The sequence below is a fragment of the Oncorhynchus nerka genome, linkage group LG8 (genome assembly GCF_034236695.1).
Source record: "Oncorhynchus nerka isolate Pitt River linkage group LG8, Oner_Uvic_2.0, whole genome shotgun sequence".
Lineage (NCBI taxonomy): Eukaryota > Metazoa > Chordata > Actinopteri > Salmoniformes > Salmonidae > Oncorhynchus > Oncorhynchus nerka.
Window position 1 is genome coordinate 50,509,845 of NC_088403.1, and position 20,488 is coordinate 50,530,332.

The following is a 20,488-nucleotide window of genomic DNA, read 5'->3' on the forward strand; positions in this document are numbered from 1 at the left end:
CCAACACTCTACTCAGCAAATTGGATGCAGTCTATCACAGTGCCATCTGTTTTGTCACCAAAGCCCCATATACTACCCACCACTGCTACTTGTATGCTCTCGTTGGCTGGTCCTCGCTACATATTCATCGCCAAACCCACTGGCTCCAAGTCATCTATAAGTCTTTGTTAGCCTTATCTCACTGGTCACCATAGTAACACGCATCCGTAGAACGCGCTCCAGCAGGTATATTTCACTGGTCATCCCCAAAGCCAACACCTCATTTGGCCGCCTTTCCTTCCAGTTCTCTGCTGCCAATGTTTGGAATGAATCGCAAAAATCACTGAAGCTGTAGAATTATATCTCCCTCACTAACTTTAAGCATCAGCTGTCAGAGCAGCTTACTGATCGCTGCAGCTGTACAAAGCCCATCTGTTAAAGGCCCATCTGTAAATAGCCCATCCATCCAACCAACTACCTACCTCATCCCCATATTTGTTTTATGCTCTTTTGCACACCACTATTTCTGCTTGGACATCCTCATCTGCACATATATCACTCCAGTGTACATTTCTAAATTGTAATTACTTTGCCACTATTGGCCTATTTATTGCCTTACCTCCTAATTTAATTTGCACACACCATATACAGATTTTTCTACTGTGTTATTGACTGTACGTTTGTTTATCCCATGTGTAACTCTGTGTTGTTGTTTTTGTCGCACTGCTTTGCTTTATCTTGGCCAGGTCGCAGTTGTAAATGAGAATATTTTCTCAACTGGCCTACCTAGTTAAATAAAGGTGAAAAATATATATATATTGGATGACTGTCATTCATATTCCATTCACCCAGCTCAATGTAACTTTGATAGGTTTAGGCTACTACATGATACTCCAATTTTCCCTATACCCATCATGAAGATGCTACAACCTAGCCTACGAATGAAAGTTTACAAGGTAGGAGCACAGGTCGAGATGCATTTTTGTAATCAAGGTGAGAGTCATTGACACATTCAATACCTGTCTGCATATATCTGATCTAGGGTGTAATCATTAGTCCAACAGTTGCAAATGAGAGATTCTATTGGACAAATTCAGATATGTTTTACCTCTTTCCCTCGTTCCGTTTGCTTCTGTTTTCAACAGAATTGGTGGAATTAATACACTCCTGATCACATGCAAACACAGTTCACTTTCCAAGCAGCCACATACAAACAGCATGATCCCTTTGATCGTTGTATAATTACTTCTCGCATCTATGTGCTCTCCTCCCCCCTTTTCCTTCACTTGTAGCTGATGTGCAAAACACATCAGTTGTCTGTGACCAGACTAAAAAACCTATCCAAGCCAAACCTTTATATCATAACCTCTAACCACTACACACAGCCTACCTACATCGTTGACACCATATTAACGTCATATGCAATTCAGTCAAGATCAAATTCTTATTTACAATGGCGGCCTAAACTGTCCAAACCCGAACAACACTGGGCCAATTGTGCGCCACCCTATGGAACTCCCAATCGTGGCCACTCGGGAGCCCTGGTTACTTTCTAAATGTAATCAGTTACAGTTACTAGTTACCTGTCCAAAATTGTAATCAGTAACGTAACTTTTGGGTTACCCAAACTCAGTAACATAATCCGCTTAAGAGGTATTAGAAGAAGTCAATCAACACCTTCCGGAGACACCTGACACCCCACCTCTTTAAGGAATACCTAGGATAGGATAAAGTAATCCTTCTCACCCCCCCTTAAAAGATTTAGATGCACTATTGTAAAGTGGCTGTTCCACTGGATGTCATAAGGTGAATGCACCAATTTGTAAGTCGCTCTGGATAAGAGCGTCTGCTAAATTACTTAAATGTAAATGTAAATGTAAGACAAAAATGTATGTTACCATTTGAATGACATATATTGCAGGATAAAGCAATGTTACAGTTTATATAGATGCCCATTTATGGATGTTAAATTTTACTTTATGGGTTGCTTATGTACACTTCATCTAACCCATCGCTTTCTACAACGTATAATAATACAATTAAATTATATTTTTTACATTAAAAACCAAAGTATCAGAATTACAGTCATTCCAATAAATGTTATAACCCTTGATCTTCAAGAATAGGACTTGGAAAATATGGAAATAGAGATCAGCCAAATTGTTTTACCTGAGCGTGATCCCAAAACAAAGGACTTATTAGCAGCACTACTCATGGAGGACCACTAGTCATGGAGGACTGATTGTGGACTACAGGAAAAGGAGGACCGAGCACGCCCCCAATCTCATCGACGGGAATATAGTGGAGCAGGTTGAGAGCTTCAAGATCCTTGGTGTCCACATCACCAACAAACTATCATGGTCCAAACACACCAAGATAGTCGTGAAGAGGGCATGACAAATTCTATTCTCCCTCAGGAGACTGAAAAGATTTGGCATGGGTCCTCAGATCCTCAAAAAGTTCTACAGCTGCACCATCGAGAGCATCCTGACTGGTTGCATCACTGCCTGGTATGCCAACTGCTCGGCCTGCGACCACAAGGCACGACAGAGGGCAGTGCGTATGGCCCAGTACTTCACTGGGGCCAAGCTTCCTGCCAACCAGGACCTCTATACTAGGCGGTGTCAGAGGAAGGCCCTAAACATTGTCAAAGACTCCAGCCACCCTAGTCATAGACTGTTCTCTCTGCTACCGCACGGCAAGCAGTACCGGAGCGCCAAGTCTAGGTCCAAAAGGCTTCTTAACAGCTTCTTCCCCCAAGCCATAAGACTCCTGAACAGCTAATCAAATGGCTACCCTGACTATTTGCATTGCCTCCCCCCCTCTTTTATGCTGCTACTGTCTGTCTATTATCTATGCAGTCACTTTAACTCTACCTACATGTACATATTACCTCAATTACCTCAACTAACCTGTGCCACGCACATTGACTCTGTACCGGTTCCCCCTGTACAGTGGCAAGAAAAAGTATGTGAACCCTTTGGAATTACCTGGATTTCTGCATAAATTGGTCATAAAATTTGATCTGATCTTCATCTAAATCACAACAATAGACAAACACAGTCTGCTTAAACTAATAACACACAAACAATTATATGTGTTCATGTCTTTATTGAACACACAGTGTATACATTCACAGTGCAGGGTAGGAAATGTATGTGAACCCTTGAATTTAATAATTGTGTCACGACTCCAACCGAAGGTGGCTCCCCTTCCCGTTCGGGTGGCGCTCGGCGGTCGTCGTCGCCGGCCTACTAGCTGCCACTGATTATTTTCTCCCCCTCCTTATGTGTTTATTGATTACACCTGTTTTGAGTTTGTTGTAATTAGTTGGGCTTTATTAGTCAGCCGGCCCGCCCGTATCTTTGTGCGGGATTAATTATTGTAACCTTTGTGTTTGGTGTAGACCAACGTGTTGGTTTATGTTCGTGGAGTTTGCTGGACTGTTTTCGTCCCCTGTGTCTGGGGCATTTGTCTTGAGCACCCAGTGTTTCGTGGGGTGGACGTTGTTCACCGTGTGTGCATTAAAAGAGCACTATATTGAACTCTCTGTTTTCCTGCGCCTGACTTCACACTCCCGACACCCAGAACGTTACAAATTGGTTGAACCTCCTTTGGCAGTAATAACCTCAACCAAACGTTTTCTGTAGTTGCGGATCAGACCTGTGCATCGGTCAGGAGGAATTTTGGACCTTTCCTCTTTACAAAACTGTTTCAGTTCTGCAATATTCTTGGGATGTCTGGGGTGAACCGAACTCTTGAGGTCATGCCACAGCATCTCAATCAGGTTGAGGTCAGGACTCTGAGTGGGCCACTCCAGAAGGCGTATTTTCTTCTGTTGAAGCCATTCTGTTGTTGATTTACTTCTGTGTTTTGGATTATTGTCCTGTTGCATCACCCGACTTTTGTTGAGCTTCAATTGGCAGACAGATAGCTTTACATTTTTCTGAAAAATGTCTTGATAAATTTGGGAATTCATTTTTCCCGTCAATGATAGCAAGCTGTCCAGGCCCTGAGGTAGCAAAGCAGCCCCAAACCATAATGCTCCCTCCACCATACTTTATAGCTGGGATGAGGATTTGATGTTGGTGTGCTGTGGCTTTTTATTGTGTGTCCCCTTCCAAACAACTCAACTTTAGTTTCATCTGTCCACAGAATATCCAGGTGCTCTTTTACGAACTTCAGACGTGCAGCAAGGTTTTTTTTTGGAGTGCAGTGGCTTCTTCCATGGTGTCCTCCCATGAATACCATTCTTGTTAAGTGATTTACGTATGGTAGAATTGTCAGCTGAGATGTTAGCATGTTCCAGAGATTTCTGTAAGTCTTTAGCTGAAACTCGAGGATTCTTCTTAACCTCATTGAGCATTCTGCTCTGTGCTCTGGGCAGTCATCTTTGCTGGATGGCCACTCCTAGGGAGAGTAGCAACACTGCTGAACTTGAACTTTAGATGCATGTAATAGCTAAATAAGAAAAAACGGAAATGAAAAAAAATACAACAAAATCTCTCTTCTTCTCTTGCTTCTAATTTATTCAAAACGTGAATATATTTACTATAGTTTTATCTAAAAAAGGATAACTTTAATGTTTCACTAATTTTAAGAACTTCACTGAGGAGAAAGGTCCTCCCCTTCCTCCTCTGAGGAGATTCCACTGCTAAAGTACACTGTATACTGTTCTTTCTCTGTCTGCAACCCCAGCAGACACAGGTTGTGTCCCAAATTGACTCTATTCACTTTGTAGTGCACCTATTTTGACCAGGGCCCAAGGGGTACAATTTGGGACTCAACCACAGTCAGCGAGCCAGACATATCCCGCTTTATAAAGGGAAAGGCACAGAGCTGGGAACGGCTGATGTTCAGCCATTAGAGTTACATCATCACTGCGGCTGTGAATCAAAGTCGTGTTAGTGTGGAGAATCCGGAGCCTGGAGAAGTGCCCTGGAGAAGGATGGTTAATACACCCAAGGGAGAGTAACACTGATCTTGATTGTATGACTTAATTTGCCTTTTTTTTGCCTTTTGCCTTTTTTTAAAGTTTGAGGTCCATACCACCTACAGGTTTGAACATTTAGTGTGTGTGTGTGTGTGTGTGTGTGTGTGTGTGTGTGTGTGTGTGTGTGTGTGTGTGTGTGTGTGTGTAGATAGATAGATAGATAGATAGATAGATAGATAGATAGATAGATAGATAGATAGATAGATAGATAGATAGATAGATAGATAGATAGATAGATAGATAGATAGATAGATAGATAGATAGGAGGGTTGTGTGTACACTTGTTTGAATGTGTTGAGAAGAAGTAAATATATTAGAGGCATCTGAGACAATCATACCCAGTTTCCATGGACACCCAAAGTCTATCTGGGTTTTAACTTTCCTTCCAGTTTGATTTGAAGGTAATGTGTTGAAATTCAAGTCTGAAATTCAAGAGTCACTCAAGCAGATTCGATCTCGTGTTTCAAAAAGAGCACAAGCTTAGCGTTAGTGATTGGTTTCTTACGTCCATGCATAATCGAATGCAGATAAACAACATTCCAAGCACCTCTGTGAATTGAGATCTCCGTAGATCCCTTCTGGCTTTCAACCACAGCAAATGTACCTTTATCCTCCCACACGGGAAGATATTAAATCAATGCGTTTTCCCTCAGAAGTCAAGCTGTTCCACAGCTGGCAGTAAGGCAACCACTATCCCAATATCCATAGCATACCTGGGGGGAATTGAATAGGCTTTTCAAATCCCTGATTACAGCTTCAATTTCCGGTTCAGTCATCCTGACTTGGGAGTTAACTCCTCCAACGGAAATCCCTCCGTACCTTGAGTGGTGGGTAGTGGTGGCAGGGGTGCGGGCAAAGATCAGAGTGCAAATGAATAAGATATGAACAAGCATGGACACACAAACACACAAATAAATTCACACACATGCAGACACACACATACAGAAACAACACACAGTGCCATTTGACTCTTGACTCATGAGTTATAATTAGTGGGGCGTAGAACTTGACATTACACGCTATCTCAGATAACAACTTAGGTCATTGTTGTTGGCATCATGTCTGAACATTCAAAGTTATGTAAGTGCTACCGAGCACAGAGTGAAAGTACCTTTTTTTGCCTGCTTTCTCATACGTCTTCAAGAGGAAGTCTGTCATGTTCCTCCCTGTCAGGTCCTGTAGTGTGTCCGTAGTATTCTGGATCCTCTGGAAATACATGACAAAGAAATGTTATTACTTTTCTAACATACATAGGTTTTCTTTAGCCCAGAACTTATCAACATGTGACATGCATTTCACTACAGTATACAGACTTCTAAGGCAATCATTGGCTCTGAGAAAAAGGTGGAACAACACAGACCCACTCCAAAAGGCTTTCGGAGCCATCATCGACTCAGTGGGTTTTGTCCAACATGTCTCTGGACCCACTCACTGTCACAGTCATACGCTGGACCTAGTTTTGTCCCATGGAATAAATGTTGTGGATCTTAATGTTTTTCCTCATAATCCTGGACTATCGGACCACCATTTTATTACGTTTGCAATTTGCTCAGACCCCAACCAAGGAACATCAAAAGTCGTGCTATAAATTCACAGACAACACAAAGATTCCTTGATGCCCTTCCAGACTCCCTCTGCCTACCCAAGGACGCCAGAGGACAAAAATCCGTTAACCACCTAACTGAGTATCTCAATTTAACCTTGCGCAATACCCTAGATGCAGTTGCACCCCTAAAAACTAAAAAAATGTCTCATAAGAAACTAGCTCCCTGGTACACAGAAAATACCCGAGCTCTGAAGCAAGCTTCCAGAAAATTGGAACGGAAATGGCGCCACACCAAACTGGAAGTCTTCCGACACGGTACCGTGCAGTACCGAAGAGCCCTTACTGCTGCTCGATCATCCTATTTTTCTAACTTAATTGAGGAAAATAAGAACAATCCGAAATTCCTTTTTGATACTGTCGCAAAGCTAACTAAAAGCAGCATTCCCCAAGAGAGGATGACTTTCACTTTAGCAGTGATAAATTCATGAACTTCTTTGAGGAAAAGATTATGATTATTAGAAAGCAAATTACGGACTCCTCTTTAAACCTGCGTATTCCTCCAAACCTCAGTTGTCCTGAGTCTGCACAACTCTGCCAGGACCTAGGATCAAGAGACGCTCAAGTCTTTTAGTACTATATCTCTTGACACAATGATGAAAATAATCATGGCCTCTAAACCTTCAAGCTGCATACTGGACCCTATTCCAACTAAACTACTGAAAGAGCTGCTTCCTGTGCTTGGCCCTCCTATGTTGAACATAATAAACGGCTCTCTATCCACTGGATGTGTACCAAACTCACTAAAAGTGGCAGTAATAAAGCCTCTCTTGAAAAAGCCAAACCTTGACCCAGAAAATATAAAAACTATCGGCCTATATCGAATCTTCCATTCCTCTCAAAAATTTTAGAGAAGGCTGTTGCGCAGCAACTCACTGCCTTCCTGAAGACAAACAATGTATACGAAATGCTTCAGTCTGGTTTTAGACCCCATCATAGCACTGAGACGGCACTTGTGAAGGTGGTAAATGACATTTTAATGGCAACGGACCGAGGCTCTGCATCTGTCCTCGTGCTCCTAGACCTTAGTGCTGCTTTTGATTACATCGATCACCACATTCTTTTGGAGAGATTGAAACCCAAAATGGTCTACACGGACATGTTCTGGCCTGGTTTAGATCTTATCTGTCGGAAAGATATCAGTTTGTCTCTGTGAATGGTTTGTCCTCTGACAAATCAACTGTAAATTTCGGTGTTCCTCAAGGTTCTGTTTTAGGACCACTATTGTTTTCACTATATATTTTACCTCTTGGGGATGTTGAAAACATAATGTAAACTTTCACTGCTATGCGGATGACACACAGCTGTACATTTCAATGAAACATGGTGAAGCCCCAAAATTGCCCTCGCTAGAAGCATGTGTTTCAGACATAAGGAAGTGGATGGCTGCAAACTTTCTACTATTAAACTCGGACAAAACAGAGATGCTTGTTCTAGGTCCCAAGAAACAAAGAGATCTTCTGTTGAATCTGACAATTAATCTTAATGGTTGTACAGTCGTCTCAAATAAAACTGTGAAGGACCTCGGCGTTACTCTGGACCCTGATCTCTCTTTTGAAGAACATATCAAGACCATTTCGAGGACAGCTTTTTTCCATCTACGTAACATTGCAAAATCAGAAACTTTCTGTCCAAAAATGATGCAGAAAAATTTATCCATGCTTTTGTCACTTCTAGGTTAGACTACTGCAATGCTCTATTTTCCGGCTACCCGGATAAAGCACTAAATAAACTTCAGTTAGTGCTGAATACGGCTGCTAGAATCCTGACTAGAACCAAAAAATTTGATCATATTACTCCAGTGCTAGCCCTCTACACTGGCTTCCTGTCAAAGCAAGGGCTGATTTCAAGGTTTTACTGCTAACCTACAAAGCATTACATGGGCTTGCTCCTACCTATCTCTCTGATTTGGTCCTGCGTACATACCTACACGTACGCTACGGTCACAAGACGCAGGCCTCCTAATTGTCCCTAGAATTTCTAAGCAAACAGCTGGAGGCAGGGCTTTCTCCTATAGAGCTCCATTTTTATGGAACGGTCTGCCTACCCATGTCAGAGACGCAAACTCGGTCTCAACCTTTAAGTCTTTACTGAAGACTCATCTCTTCAGTGGGTCATATGATTGAGTGTAGTCTGGCCCAGGAGTGGGAAGGTGAACGGAAAGGCTCTGGAGCAACGAACCGCCCTTGCTGTCTCTGCCTGGCCGATTCCCCTCTTTCCACTGGGATTCTCTGCCTGGCTGAGTCACTGGCTTACTGGGGCTCTCTCATGCCGTCCCACCTGGGTGGGTTGATTCATGGCGCCCCTTGGGTTGTGCCGTGGCGGAGATCTTTGTGGGCTATACTCGGCCTTGTCTCAGGATGGTAAGTTGGTGGTTGAAGATATCCCTCTAGTGGTGTGGGGCTGTGCTTTGGCAAAGTGGGTGGGGTTATATCCTTCCTGTTTGGCCCTGTCCGGGGTGTCCTCGGATGGGGCCACAGTGTCTCCTGACCCTCCTGTCTCAGCCTCCAGTATTTATGCTGCATTAGTTTATGTGTCGGGGCTAGGGTCAGTTTGTTATATCTGGAGTACTTCTCTGTCCTATTCGGTGTCCTGTGTGAATCAGTGTGCGTTCTCTAATTCTCTCCTTCTCTCTTTCTTTCTCTCTCTCGGAGGACCTGAGCCCTAGGACCATGCCCCAGGACTACCTGACATGATGACTCCTTGCTGTCCCCAGTCCACCTGGCCATGCTGCTGCTCCAGTTTCAACTGGCCTGGGCCCTAGGACCATGTCCCAGGACTACCTGACATGATGACTCCTTGCTGTCCCCAGTCCACCTGGCCATGCTGCTGCTCCAGTTTCAACTGTTCTGCCTTACTATTATTCAACCATGCTGGTCATTTATGAACATTTGAACATCTTGGCCACGTTCTGTTATAATCTCCACCCGGCACAGCCAGAAGAGGACTGGCCACCCCACATATGCTCTCTCTAATTCTCTCTTTCTTTCTCTCTCTCTCGGAGGACCTGAGCCCTAGGACCGTGCCCCAGGACTACCTGACATGATGACTCCTTGCTGTCCCCAGTCCACCTGACTGTGCTGCTGCTCCAGTTTCAACTGTTCTGCCTTATTATTATTCGACCATGCTGGTCATTTATGAACATTTGAACATCTTGGTCATGTTCTGTTATAATCTCTACCCGGCACAGCCAGAAGAGGACTCCACCCACATAGCCTGGTTCCTCTCTAGGTTTCTTCCTAGGTTTTGGCCTTTCTAGGGAGTTTTTCCTAGCCACCGTGCTTTTACACCTGCATTGTTTGCTGTTTGGGGTTTTAGGCTGGGTTTCTGTACAGCACTTTGAGATATCAGCTGATGTACGAAGGGCTATATAAATAAATTTGATTTGATTTGATTTGAACAACTGACATTCAAAGCAATGGATATAAGAGCAGCACCATGCATATGCCATTTAGCAGACAGTTTTTATCCAAAGCGACACAGTCATACATCAACACAATTTACGTATAGGTGGGCCCAACGGGAATCAAACCCATGACCCCCAGCGTTGCAAGTGCCTTGCTCTACGAACTGACCGACACAGCAGGTTCCAAATAGTGTATTGTGCAAACGTTTGATCTTAATCTGACGGGAAGTTCAGCCTTAACAATGGCCACCATCCTAACACAACAGAGTTGGAAACACTTCCATCAATGCAAGCATCATTGCACGATAGTGGCACCGGCCACATTTCGAACCATAAACAACTCGTATATGCATGGCGCTGTGGAACCAAACCAAGCACTCTGAACCCGATCATAATAGTCAATTAATGAGCCTGTTGGAACCTTCCCGTCCCCGTGATGCATCCAAAGCTGTGGCTAATGTCAAAGGGCTCTAATTAGCACGTACTCTGCATACATTGGCACATTCAGACAATTAGGGAAGACACGACACAGTGGTGCGTTTCCAGTCCACATATCCTCCATAGCCACATCCAACAACTAGCACCTCCCTGTCTGGCCCAGTTCATTTCAGGGCAGCGGGATACAAAACTGATTAGGATGATTCCTTGGCAAGGCACATGGAGACTGCTAATTAGGATCCAGAACCCCCCTCCCCGACCCTCCCTCCCATATTCCTATTCCCTCACACTCTCCCCAAGCCGAGCATCGAGCCCCCCCCCCCCCAACCTGACTCCCTTTAACAAAATGTGTTCTATCCACCCTTCCCTGGGTTCCTAGCTTAGCGCGCTAACCGAGGGTAAACACTGCACTCGGAGAGAGACTACTGTTTAAATAAACGCCCCCACACCGATTAGCAGTGTTTGTACGCCTCTTTTCTATTTGTTGTTCGGTAATGACATGGATCTGTATGCAAACAGGCGCTGGTTCGTTAATTAATTCATAGCTTGGTTGGGGCGAGGGGCCTGATTAGGAGGGGAGAGGAGAAAGGGGGGTTCCATTCCAAAAGCTTACCTGTCCCCCTGATACATATTGAAATGGTTTTATGTTATTGTTTTTACAGATGAGTGCCCAGTAATCTAAATAATCCAACCAGGATTTATTTGGCTATATAGTTTGACTTTCCAGGTCCACCCCTAGTTGAACTGTAGATACAGGCCAGCTGCAAAAAATGCAGTCTGTAATTGCATAACTCAATTCCAAATGAGTTGAAAATACAGTACATTGATGTAGATTTGGTGTCTATACCCACTGCATACCATTAGTTATCTGCAAAATGAACAATGTGATTTTGAATGTAGTTAAAAATGTGGTTACTGTAATAGTGAAACAGCTAGGAAGTTATGTAACAGGAAGAAGATGAGACCCTACACACTGTTTACCGTTGAACAATCTGGGTCTCCGTTACGAGCAGCAAGAGCTTCAAAATAAACAAACAGATGGTTCGAGTGTTGACTGTACTGTGCACAATGAGCCTGAGCTCACAGCTCAGACAGCCAGCATGAGAGTCGAATTGCATTGGCTGCATTTCACCTCCTCCAATCGAAACCACAGATAAGTTGACATTGCTTCCAACACTCAATGGGCGTGTGTACTACTATGGACACCGTACATGTCATCGTTTTACATAGGTCATAGAAAGATAGAGGAAAAGTTTGTTGTAATGGCAACAAAAAAAATGAATGAAATAGTATCAAAGCATGTGTTTGATACCTTTCTTTTATTCTATTTCTATTATTACAATGAACCTGTCCTCGGATATCTCCTCCCACCTTGCCACTTCTGATCCCAGTTATTTACCTGGAACGTTCTCTCTCTTCCCTTGGCATTCTATGCTTCACATCACTCATTCCACACGTGTATGCCACTCTAGACCACATGACGGCAGGTTGATGACACACAGGAGAGGCAAACAGGAGAGAGGCAAATGTAAACTCAGAGTAATCAAATCTGGGGAATAAGCTGGCACGCCGCGGTGTTGGAGAGACGATAAGAGAATAGGCTTCTTATTAATCTCTGCACACAGTCTCTGTATCTTGGGAAACCTCAGTAACCAACTTCCAATTCTACCTGGCACAAACAAATGCAATCTTTGGGACGTAGAGTTCTGCTTGAAGCGATGTGAACCACCTGCTGTAGCTATGCAGGCCTAGGCTGAGTTTAACTCATCTAGTTTGTTGATTCGTCAGAAAAGCTGAATTATGATCAAGTCAATTTTGTTTTCTTGTGTTTTTAAAAGACAACATTTAATTGTCATTTTCAGAAATGCATGACTTGTAATTCTTATTTCCTGTCAAAAGTGCTGCACCTGTCTTGTTGGTGGAGGTGGATTTTGGCAAAGTAACTGCTAGTAAGTTATTTGTAAATACTAGGAACTAAAGTGATGGATTGTGACTGAAATCGTATCTTGTTGGCAGGAAATTACAAGGAATTTCTGTATATGTTGGCAGCAGCAAGTGGATACGTGCATTTGTGTGCCTACGTGCATGTTTTGAATACATTTGCTAATATATCAATGAGTGGATCAACCTCCAACGTAAGGCTATGTTCCAAATAATACAAACATAAGCCAGAGACATTGCCATCTTTACAAGTCAACACTGCCTAGCTGCAGTTTTACTAAAATAAATAAATACATTTACAGGGCCTCATTCCACCATCTGGCTCATCTTGCAACCTCACAACCTTTTCCCTTTTGTTTTCCAATGTGCCCTTCCTTGCTGAACGCTTCGCTTCGGACAGGTCATTTAACACTAGAATGGATCTAGGGGGTAGAAGCCAAAATGACAAATCAACAGTAGCCTCTTAGAGCAAAGATGTGACCGACCCATATCGTGGGTTCTGTCTGCTTGAATTCAGGTTGCAGGACTTGTCAGTACATAGTGTGTGTGGTTCATTATCTGATTATCTACCTCAAAGAGAGGCCTAGGCTGGCCAATAGGGAGATCCGTTCCCAATAAACTGAACTCTGATTCATATTGTTACGAAGATAATACAATGTAATTGGTCATGCACAATAGAATAACAACGCCATGCCAGGACAACTCCCCCAAAGCAAAGTGCAAGTTATTAAAACCATCCTGGTCAAGTGTGCAGCACTGCCAATTAAAAAAGAGAAGTAAATTAGTATCAAATATCAAGGCCTATTTTAGAACATCCCTGCTGAAAAAGCCAGCATACAGTAGACCATCATATGCTGGCCCAGCATATTTGCTGGTGACCAGCATTTGCTGTGTTTCCGTGATACCTTCGCTGTGCTTTCATGGCATTGTGTTTTGCTGTGGACCAGCCATCACTGTGTTTTTGCTGGTGACCGGCCTTAGCTGTGTTTCTGCTGGTAAGCAACCGTCATTATGTTTTCATGGTGTCCAGCCTTTGCTGTGTTACCATAGTGACAAGACTTTTTTTGTGTTTGGTGGTAACCAGACTACAGTGTTTCTTCTTGGTTACCACCCTTCTCTGTGTTTTGCTGGGGATCAGCCATGGACACTGGTGACCAACATAGAATCACTTAGACTACCCAAACCATGTCAAATGGAACAAACATTTCAATAACGGGTGCAATAAATCAAACTAGCAGAATGGATTAGTTTAGAAAAATGTATGTTATTTATCTTTGTTTAGCATATGATTAATTAATCAATCAATGTACCTGCAAAAACACAACAAACAAAAATGACATTAAAACAAACCACAAAAGAGCATGCTGGGAAATATGATAAATGAGAGTGGTCAGACCAGCAGCTAGACTATGCTGGACCAGCATAGACCAGCTTGGTCACCAGCATCACCAGCATAAACTGGAATCAAATCAAATCAAATATACTTTTATTTGTCACATTCAGTACACGTGTTCAGCAGATGTTACCGCGGGTGTAGCGAAATGCATATGTTTCTAGTTCAAACAGTGCAGTAATGTCTAACAAATAACATCTAACAATAAATTTCAATTTACATGAATGGAATTAAGAATATATAAATATTAGGACAAGCAATGTCAGAGTGGTATATCCTAAAATACAGTGGAATAGGACAGAATACAGTATATATACAGTTGAAGTCGGAAGTTTACATACACTTAGGTTGGAGTCATTAGAACTTGTTTTTCAACCACTCCACAAATGACTTTTTAACAAACTATAGTTTTGGAAAGTCGGTTAGGACATCTACTTTGTGCATGACAAGTAATTTTTTCAACAATTGTTTACAGACAGATTGTTTCACAGCATCATAATTCCAGTGGGTCAAAAGTTTACATACACTTAATTGACTGTGCCTTTAAACAGCTTGGAATATTCCAGAAAATTATGCCATGGCTTTAGAAGCTTCTGATTGACATAATTTGAGTCAATTGGAGGTGTACCGGTGGATGTATTTCAAGGCCTACCTTCAAACTCAGTGCCTCTTTGCTTGATCATGGGGAAATCAAAAGAAATCAGCAAAGACCTCAGAAAACAATTGTAGATCTCCACAAGTCTGGTTCATCCTTGGGAGCAATTTCCAAATGCCTGAAGGTACCACATTCATCCGTACAGACAACAATATGCAAGTATAAAAACCATGGGACCATGCAGCCGTCATACCACTCAGGGAAGAGACGCGTTCTGTCTCCTAGAGATGAACGTACCTTGGTCCGAAAAGTGCAAATCAATCCCAGAACAACAGCAAATGACCTTGTGAGGATGCTGGAGGAAACAGGCACAAAAGTATCTATATCCACAGTAAAACGAGTCCTTTATCGACCTAACCTAAAAGGCCGCTCAGCAAGGAAGAAGCCACTGCTCCAAAACTGCCATAAAAAAAGCCAGACTATTGTTTGCAGCTGCATATGGGGACAAAGATTTATACTTTTATACTGATAACAAGTTCAAACAGGTGCCATTAATACAGGTAATGAGTGGAGGACAGAGGAGCCTCTTAAAGACGGAGTTACAAGTCTGTGAGAGCCAGAAATCTTGCTTGTTTGTAGGTGACCAAATACTTATTTTCCACCATAATTTGCAAATAAATTCATTAAAAATCCTACAATGTGATTTTCTGGATTTTTTTTTCTCACTTTGTCTGTCATAGTTGAAGTGTACCTATGATGAAAATTACAGGCCTCTCATCTTTTTAAGTGGGAGAACATGCACAATTGGTGGCTGACTAAATACTTTTTTGCCCCACTGTATATGATAAACAGAGACTAGCAGAAGTGTAAAAATAGGGGTTGGCAGGTGGTGGGACACAATGCAGATAGCCAGGTTAGCCAATGTGCAGGAGCACTGGTTGGTCGGGCCAACTGAGGTAGTATGCACATGAATGTATAGTTAAAGTGACTATGCATATAAGATAAACAGAGAGTAGCAGCAGCATAAAATAGGGGTTGGGGAGGGCACACAATGCAAATAGTCCGGGTAACCATTTGGTTACCTGTTCAGTTGAGTCTTATGGCTTCGGGGTAAAAACTGTTGAGAAGCCTTTTTGTCCTAGACTAAGCACTCCGGTACCGCTTGCCATGAGGTAGTAGAGAGAATAGTCTATGACTGGGGACTTTGACAATTTTTAGGGCCTTCCTCTGACACCGCCTGGTGTAGAGGTCCTGGATGGCAGGCAGCTTTGCCCCAGTGATGTACTGGGCCGTACGCACTACCCTCTGAAGTGCCTTGCGGTCGGAGGCCGAGTAATTGCCGTACCAGGCAGTGATGCAACAGGTCAGGATGCTCTCGATTATGCAGCTGTAGAACCTTTTGAGGATCTCAGGACCCATAACAAATCTTTTTAGTTTCCTGAGGGGAAATAGGCTTTGTCGTGCCCCCTTGTGAGGTATTCTAGGTCGGGTGAACAAAAGGACTTGAGTCCCTGTATGTTATCACAATCACACCATGAGTAGAGTAGTTCATCATGAAACATACTGTACACCCCTGCCCTTCTTCTTCCTGGAGAGACATTATTCCCGTCTTCACGATGAACTGAGAACCCGACTGGCTGAACCGCCTCAGACAGAATATATAGAGAGAGCCATGTTTTCGTAAAACAGAGTACACTACCGGTTAAAAGTTTTAGAACACCTACTTATGCAAGGGATTTTCTTTATTTTGACATTTTCTTTACATTGTAGAATAATAGTGAAGACATCAGAACTATGAAATAACACATATGGGATCATGTAGTAACCAAAAAAGTGTTAATTAAGTCAAAATAAACTTTATATTTGAGATTCTTCAAATAGCCTCCCTTTGTGTTGTTGACAGCTTTGCCTACTCTTGGCATTCTCTCAACCAGCTTCATGAGGTAGTCACCTGTAATGTATTTCAATTAACAGGTGTGGCTTCTTAAAAGTTCATTTGTGGAATGTCTTTCCTTCTTAATGCGTTTGAGCCAATCAGTTGTGTTGTGACAAGGTAATGGTGGTATACAGAAGATAGCCCTATTTAGTAAAAGACCATGTCCATATTATGGCAAGAAAAGCTAAAATAATCAAAGAGAAATACAGTCCATCTTTTTTCAGACAATGTAGAAAATGTCAAGACCTTTGAACGTTTCTTCAAGTGCAGTCGCAAAAACCATCAAGCGCTATGATGGAACTGGCTCTCATGAGGACCGCCACAGGAAAGGAAGACCCAGAGTTACCTCTGCTGCACAGGATAAGTTCATTAGAGTTACCAGCCTCAGAAATTGCAGCCCAAATAAATGCTTCACAGAGTTCAAGTAACAGACACAATCCCAACATCGACTGTTCAGAGGAGACTGTCTGAATCAGTCCTTCATGGTAGAATTGCTGCAAAGAAAACACTACTAAAAGGACAACATTAAGAAGAAGAGACTTGCTTGGGCCAAGAAACACAAGCAATGGTCATTAGACTGGTGGACATTTGTCCTTTAGTCTGGAGTCCAAATTGGAGATTTTTGGTTCCAACCGCTGTGTCTTTGTGAAACGCGGTGTGGGTGAACGGATGATCTCCGCATGTGTATTTCCCACCGTAAAGCATGGAGGCGGAGGTGTTATGGAGTGGGGGTGCTTTGCTGGGGACACTGTCCGTGATTTATTTAGAATTCAAAGGCACACTTAACCAGCATGGCTACCACAGCATTCTGCAGTGATACATAATCCCATCTGGTTTGGGCTTAGTGGGAATATCATTTGTTTTTCAAAAGGACAATGACCCAACCAAGAAGAAGAGTGATGGAGTGCTGCATCAGATGACCTGGCCTCCACAATCTGCTGACCTCAATCAAATTGAGATGGTTTGGGATGACTCGGAACGCAGAGTGAAGGTAAAGCAGCCAACAAGTGCTCAGCATATGCGGGAACTCCTTTAAGACTGTTGAAAAAGCATTCCAGGTGAAGCTGGTTGAGAGAATGCCAAGAGTGTGCAAAGCTGTCATCAAGGCAAAGGGTGGCTTTTTGAAGAATATCAAAGATAAAATATATTTAGATTTGTTTAACACTTGTATGGTTACTGCATGATTCCATATGTGTTATTTCATAGTTTGTTTTGACGTCTTCACTATTATTCTACAATGTAGAAAATAGTAAAAAAATAAAGAAGAACCCTTGTATGAGTAGGTGTTCTAAAACATTTGACCGGTAGTGTATGTTACAATCCCTGATGTCTCTCTGGAAGGAAATCCTTGCCCTTAGCTCGTCAACTATTATCCAGAGACTGAACATTAGCGAGTGATATACGTGGAAGTGGTGGATGGTTTGCGCACCTCCTGAGTCTGACTAAAGGTCCGCTCCGAGTGCCTCTTTTCCGCAGGCTAAGTTTTGGAACAGCCTCTGCAATGAGTTCAATTGCCCTGGGGGATACTAACAAAGTATCCGGTTCGGGAAAGTCTTATTCCTGGTGTTAATGCTGGTAATGCTGGTGAGTAACTGTCGCTCTGATATCCAAAAGTTCTTCCAGGCTGTATGTAATAACATAAAAATGTGACCCAACATGACCACGCTGGTCAGGCTTGCTTGACCAGCATCCAACCAGCACTGACCGTGCATGGATCAGCATACACCAGCTTGATCCCTGGCTGTACTAGTGTTTTGTGCACTAAGGTTGCTTTTTCATTCAGAATAGTTTGTGCAATGGTTTGTTCAAGGGTTGTTTAGCTTCATTTTGAAGGCTTGCTAAAGCATATCTCAATGAATTTGGATGTAAGCATTTTGAAGAACTCTACTCACATAAGTAGTGAATGAAGAAAATATGCACAACTTAAAAGATGTATTTGATAGATAAGGGTGGCAAGGCTATGCAACAGTAGTAGCTGAGTAGAGTTTCCTGATGATAAAGACATCAAAAGTAATACACAGAGAGCCGTCGCTTTATCAATTCCTTTGCACGCATGAAGGCCTTTTAATTTGTTACAGTTAAATATCGCCAGCCAACGAGTGCCAATACATGAGAATTGTAAATAGGCTTACTATTGTATGCCATTTCCATGGAAACGTAGATTTCATCTCTCTCTCTCTCTCTCTGTCTCTCTCTCTCTGTCTCTCTCTCTCTGTCTCTGTGTGTGTGTGTATTTTTCAAGGACATATTGGGAGGATAGCAAGGATAAAATATAAAAGAAATCTACTCCAAAGCCTGTACGTCATGTCATGGTTAATTCAATACAAGCTTCTTCTTTTTTTTTTTAGGTCAAAGGGAATATATTCTCCCAATGTTCTGGGTTTCTGTTGGTGGTTCGGCCAAAGAGCCACATCAATTCAAGCCCCCCCTTTACAGGACCATGGAGCACAGGTAAGCAATCTATAGCACTCATTGTTTAATAAATGAAGTGTGTGTGTGTGTGTGTGTGTGTGTGTGTGTGTGTGTGTGTGTGTGTGTGTGTGTGTGTGTGTGTGTGTGTGTGTGTGTGTGTGTGTGTGTGTGTGTGTGTGTGTGTGTGTGTGTGTATGTGGGTGCGTGTGCAGTGTGTCCGTTCGTGTGTGTGCAGTGTCTGTCCGTGTGTGTGCATAGGGTGCGTCAGTTTGTATGTGTGTAGGGTTGGCTGGCACAAAGAGTGGCACAAAGAGACATTCAAATAAAAATACTGTGATTTTAAAGAAGGGAGGGAAATAATAGACAATGGAGAGAGAGAGAGACACTGACTGCCGTGGAAAAAAACCTCATGTATCCAACAGCACCTTTTAATGGGACACCTTGACAGCCTTGTCGAGATCCGGAACATCCAGGTGTCAGAATAAGACAGGTCACGGAAATTGTACTCTTTTTGTCCGACTGTCTCGGCAAGCATCCCCATCCCATAATACCTGTTCTCCAACCCTCACTTCAAAACGGCCCCATCTTGTCTGGCTTGTCACAAGAGGGGGGGGGCACAGCGAGGCTTGTGCACAAGCTCAACAAGGCATTACATATCCGGCAAGGGCAGACGTCATGTGATAGTCCAGTCCATCACTATAAAGGAGCTTTTGGAAGGAGGGGGAAGAAATGAGGTCTGGGGATGAGCAGAGCATCATCTCAAGGAGTCGTTTCGCCAAACAGCATGGGCTCCGGGTAGGGGAAGTCATTGGCTTTCAAAGGCCTCTAACTGTCTGTCTGAGAGGGCTCAGCACACATGTGTATACACATAGTGTGCTCACATATACACACACACACACACACACACACACACACACACACACACACACACACACACACTCCCATGCATAGGTACTGTAGGCATACATAATGCACACTTTGAGCAAGGCATTTAACCCCTAACCTGCTTGAAGGGCCTGCTCTGTGCCGCTTGCCATGTGCCGCTTCCAGCTTTTTGGTGTGTGTGTGTTTGTGTGTGTAAGAATACATGTGTGTGTGTGTCACAGGTGTGACTACTTTCCCATTCATTCAGTTAATGCATCAAGCATATTCATTGTACAATTCAACTGATTATGAAATTTCAACGTGTGTATTTAAACCCCCCTCTTTTTTATGTTCTAGGCGTCCGCCCACAGGAAGTGAATGCAGTCCGGAGGCATGGTGGAACCTGGTGTGCAGAGAGCTAATGGCATTGTTTGTTGAGAGCACGTGGATAACGTAGTTGTTGGAGCTGTGGAGAACCTGAGAAAATAGACAAGTCTCCAGGGCCACTTCCTGTGCCCCTTTCTGTCTGGTTTGTTGATGTTGGTATTTTAAACTATGCATTGGCTAAAAGCAAACTGTGGAATGGAACATGTGAGATGTACCCAACCTGAGCCACATGTCCTCTTAAATATGTTGTTTTGTTTAAAACTGTTGTTTAGTCATTACTTCACTCTGCCTGCTCAGCCCAGATCCAAAAGAACCTGTCACGTTTCCACCACATAGATGTGTGTGTGGTGTCCGGCAGTAGATTATAATGAAGGACATTAAAATATCTGTTTAAGGAAATATACATGAAATAGTTTCTTGTTTTTTTCTCCTGAAAAGCCAACAGTTCCTCTGCCAAGACTTTGTCAAACATCCCAATTAGCCATCTTACAAGAATGAGGCTTTTACAGTCAAACATCTCAATTTTCATTCCAAGATGATG

The 20,488-nt window shown here is 42.9% G+C and overlaps 1 protein-coding gene across 1 annotated transcript in view; it reads right to left on the bottom strand.

The window, feature by feature from the left end:
• The window catches only part of LOC115133544 (phospholipid-transporting ATPase ABCA1-like), a 293,869-nt gene that overhangs the window by 80,793 nt on the left and 192,588 nt on the right, over positions 1-20,488 (bottom strand). Inside the window, exons 33-34 of the mRNA XM_029666848.2 lie at positions 6,084-6,178; positions 5,686-5,791 (exon numbers count right to left, since the gene is read on the bottom strand). Of these exons, the coding sequence (XP_029522708.1) occupies positions 5,686-5,791; positions 6,084-6,178 (201 nt within the window). The remainder of the gene's footprint in view (positions 1-5,685; positions 5,792-6,083; positions 6,179-20,488) is intronic.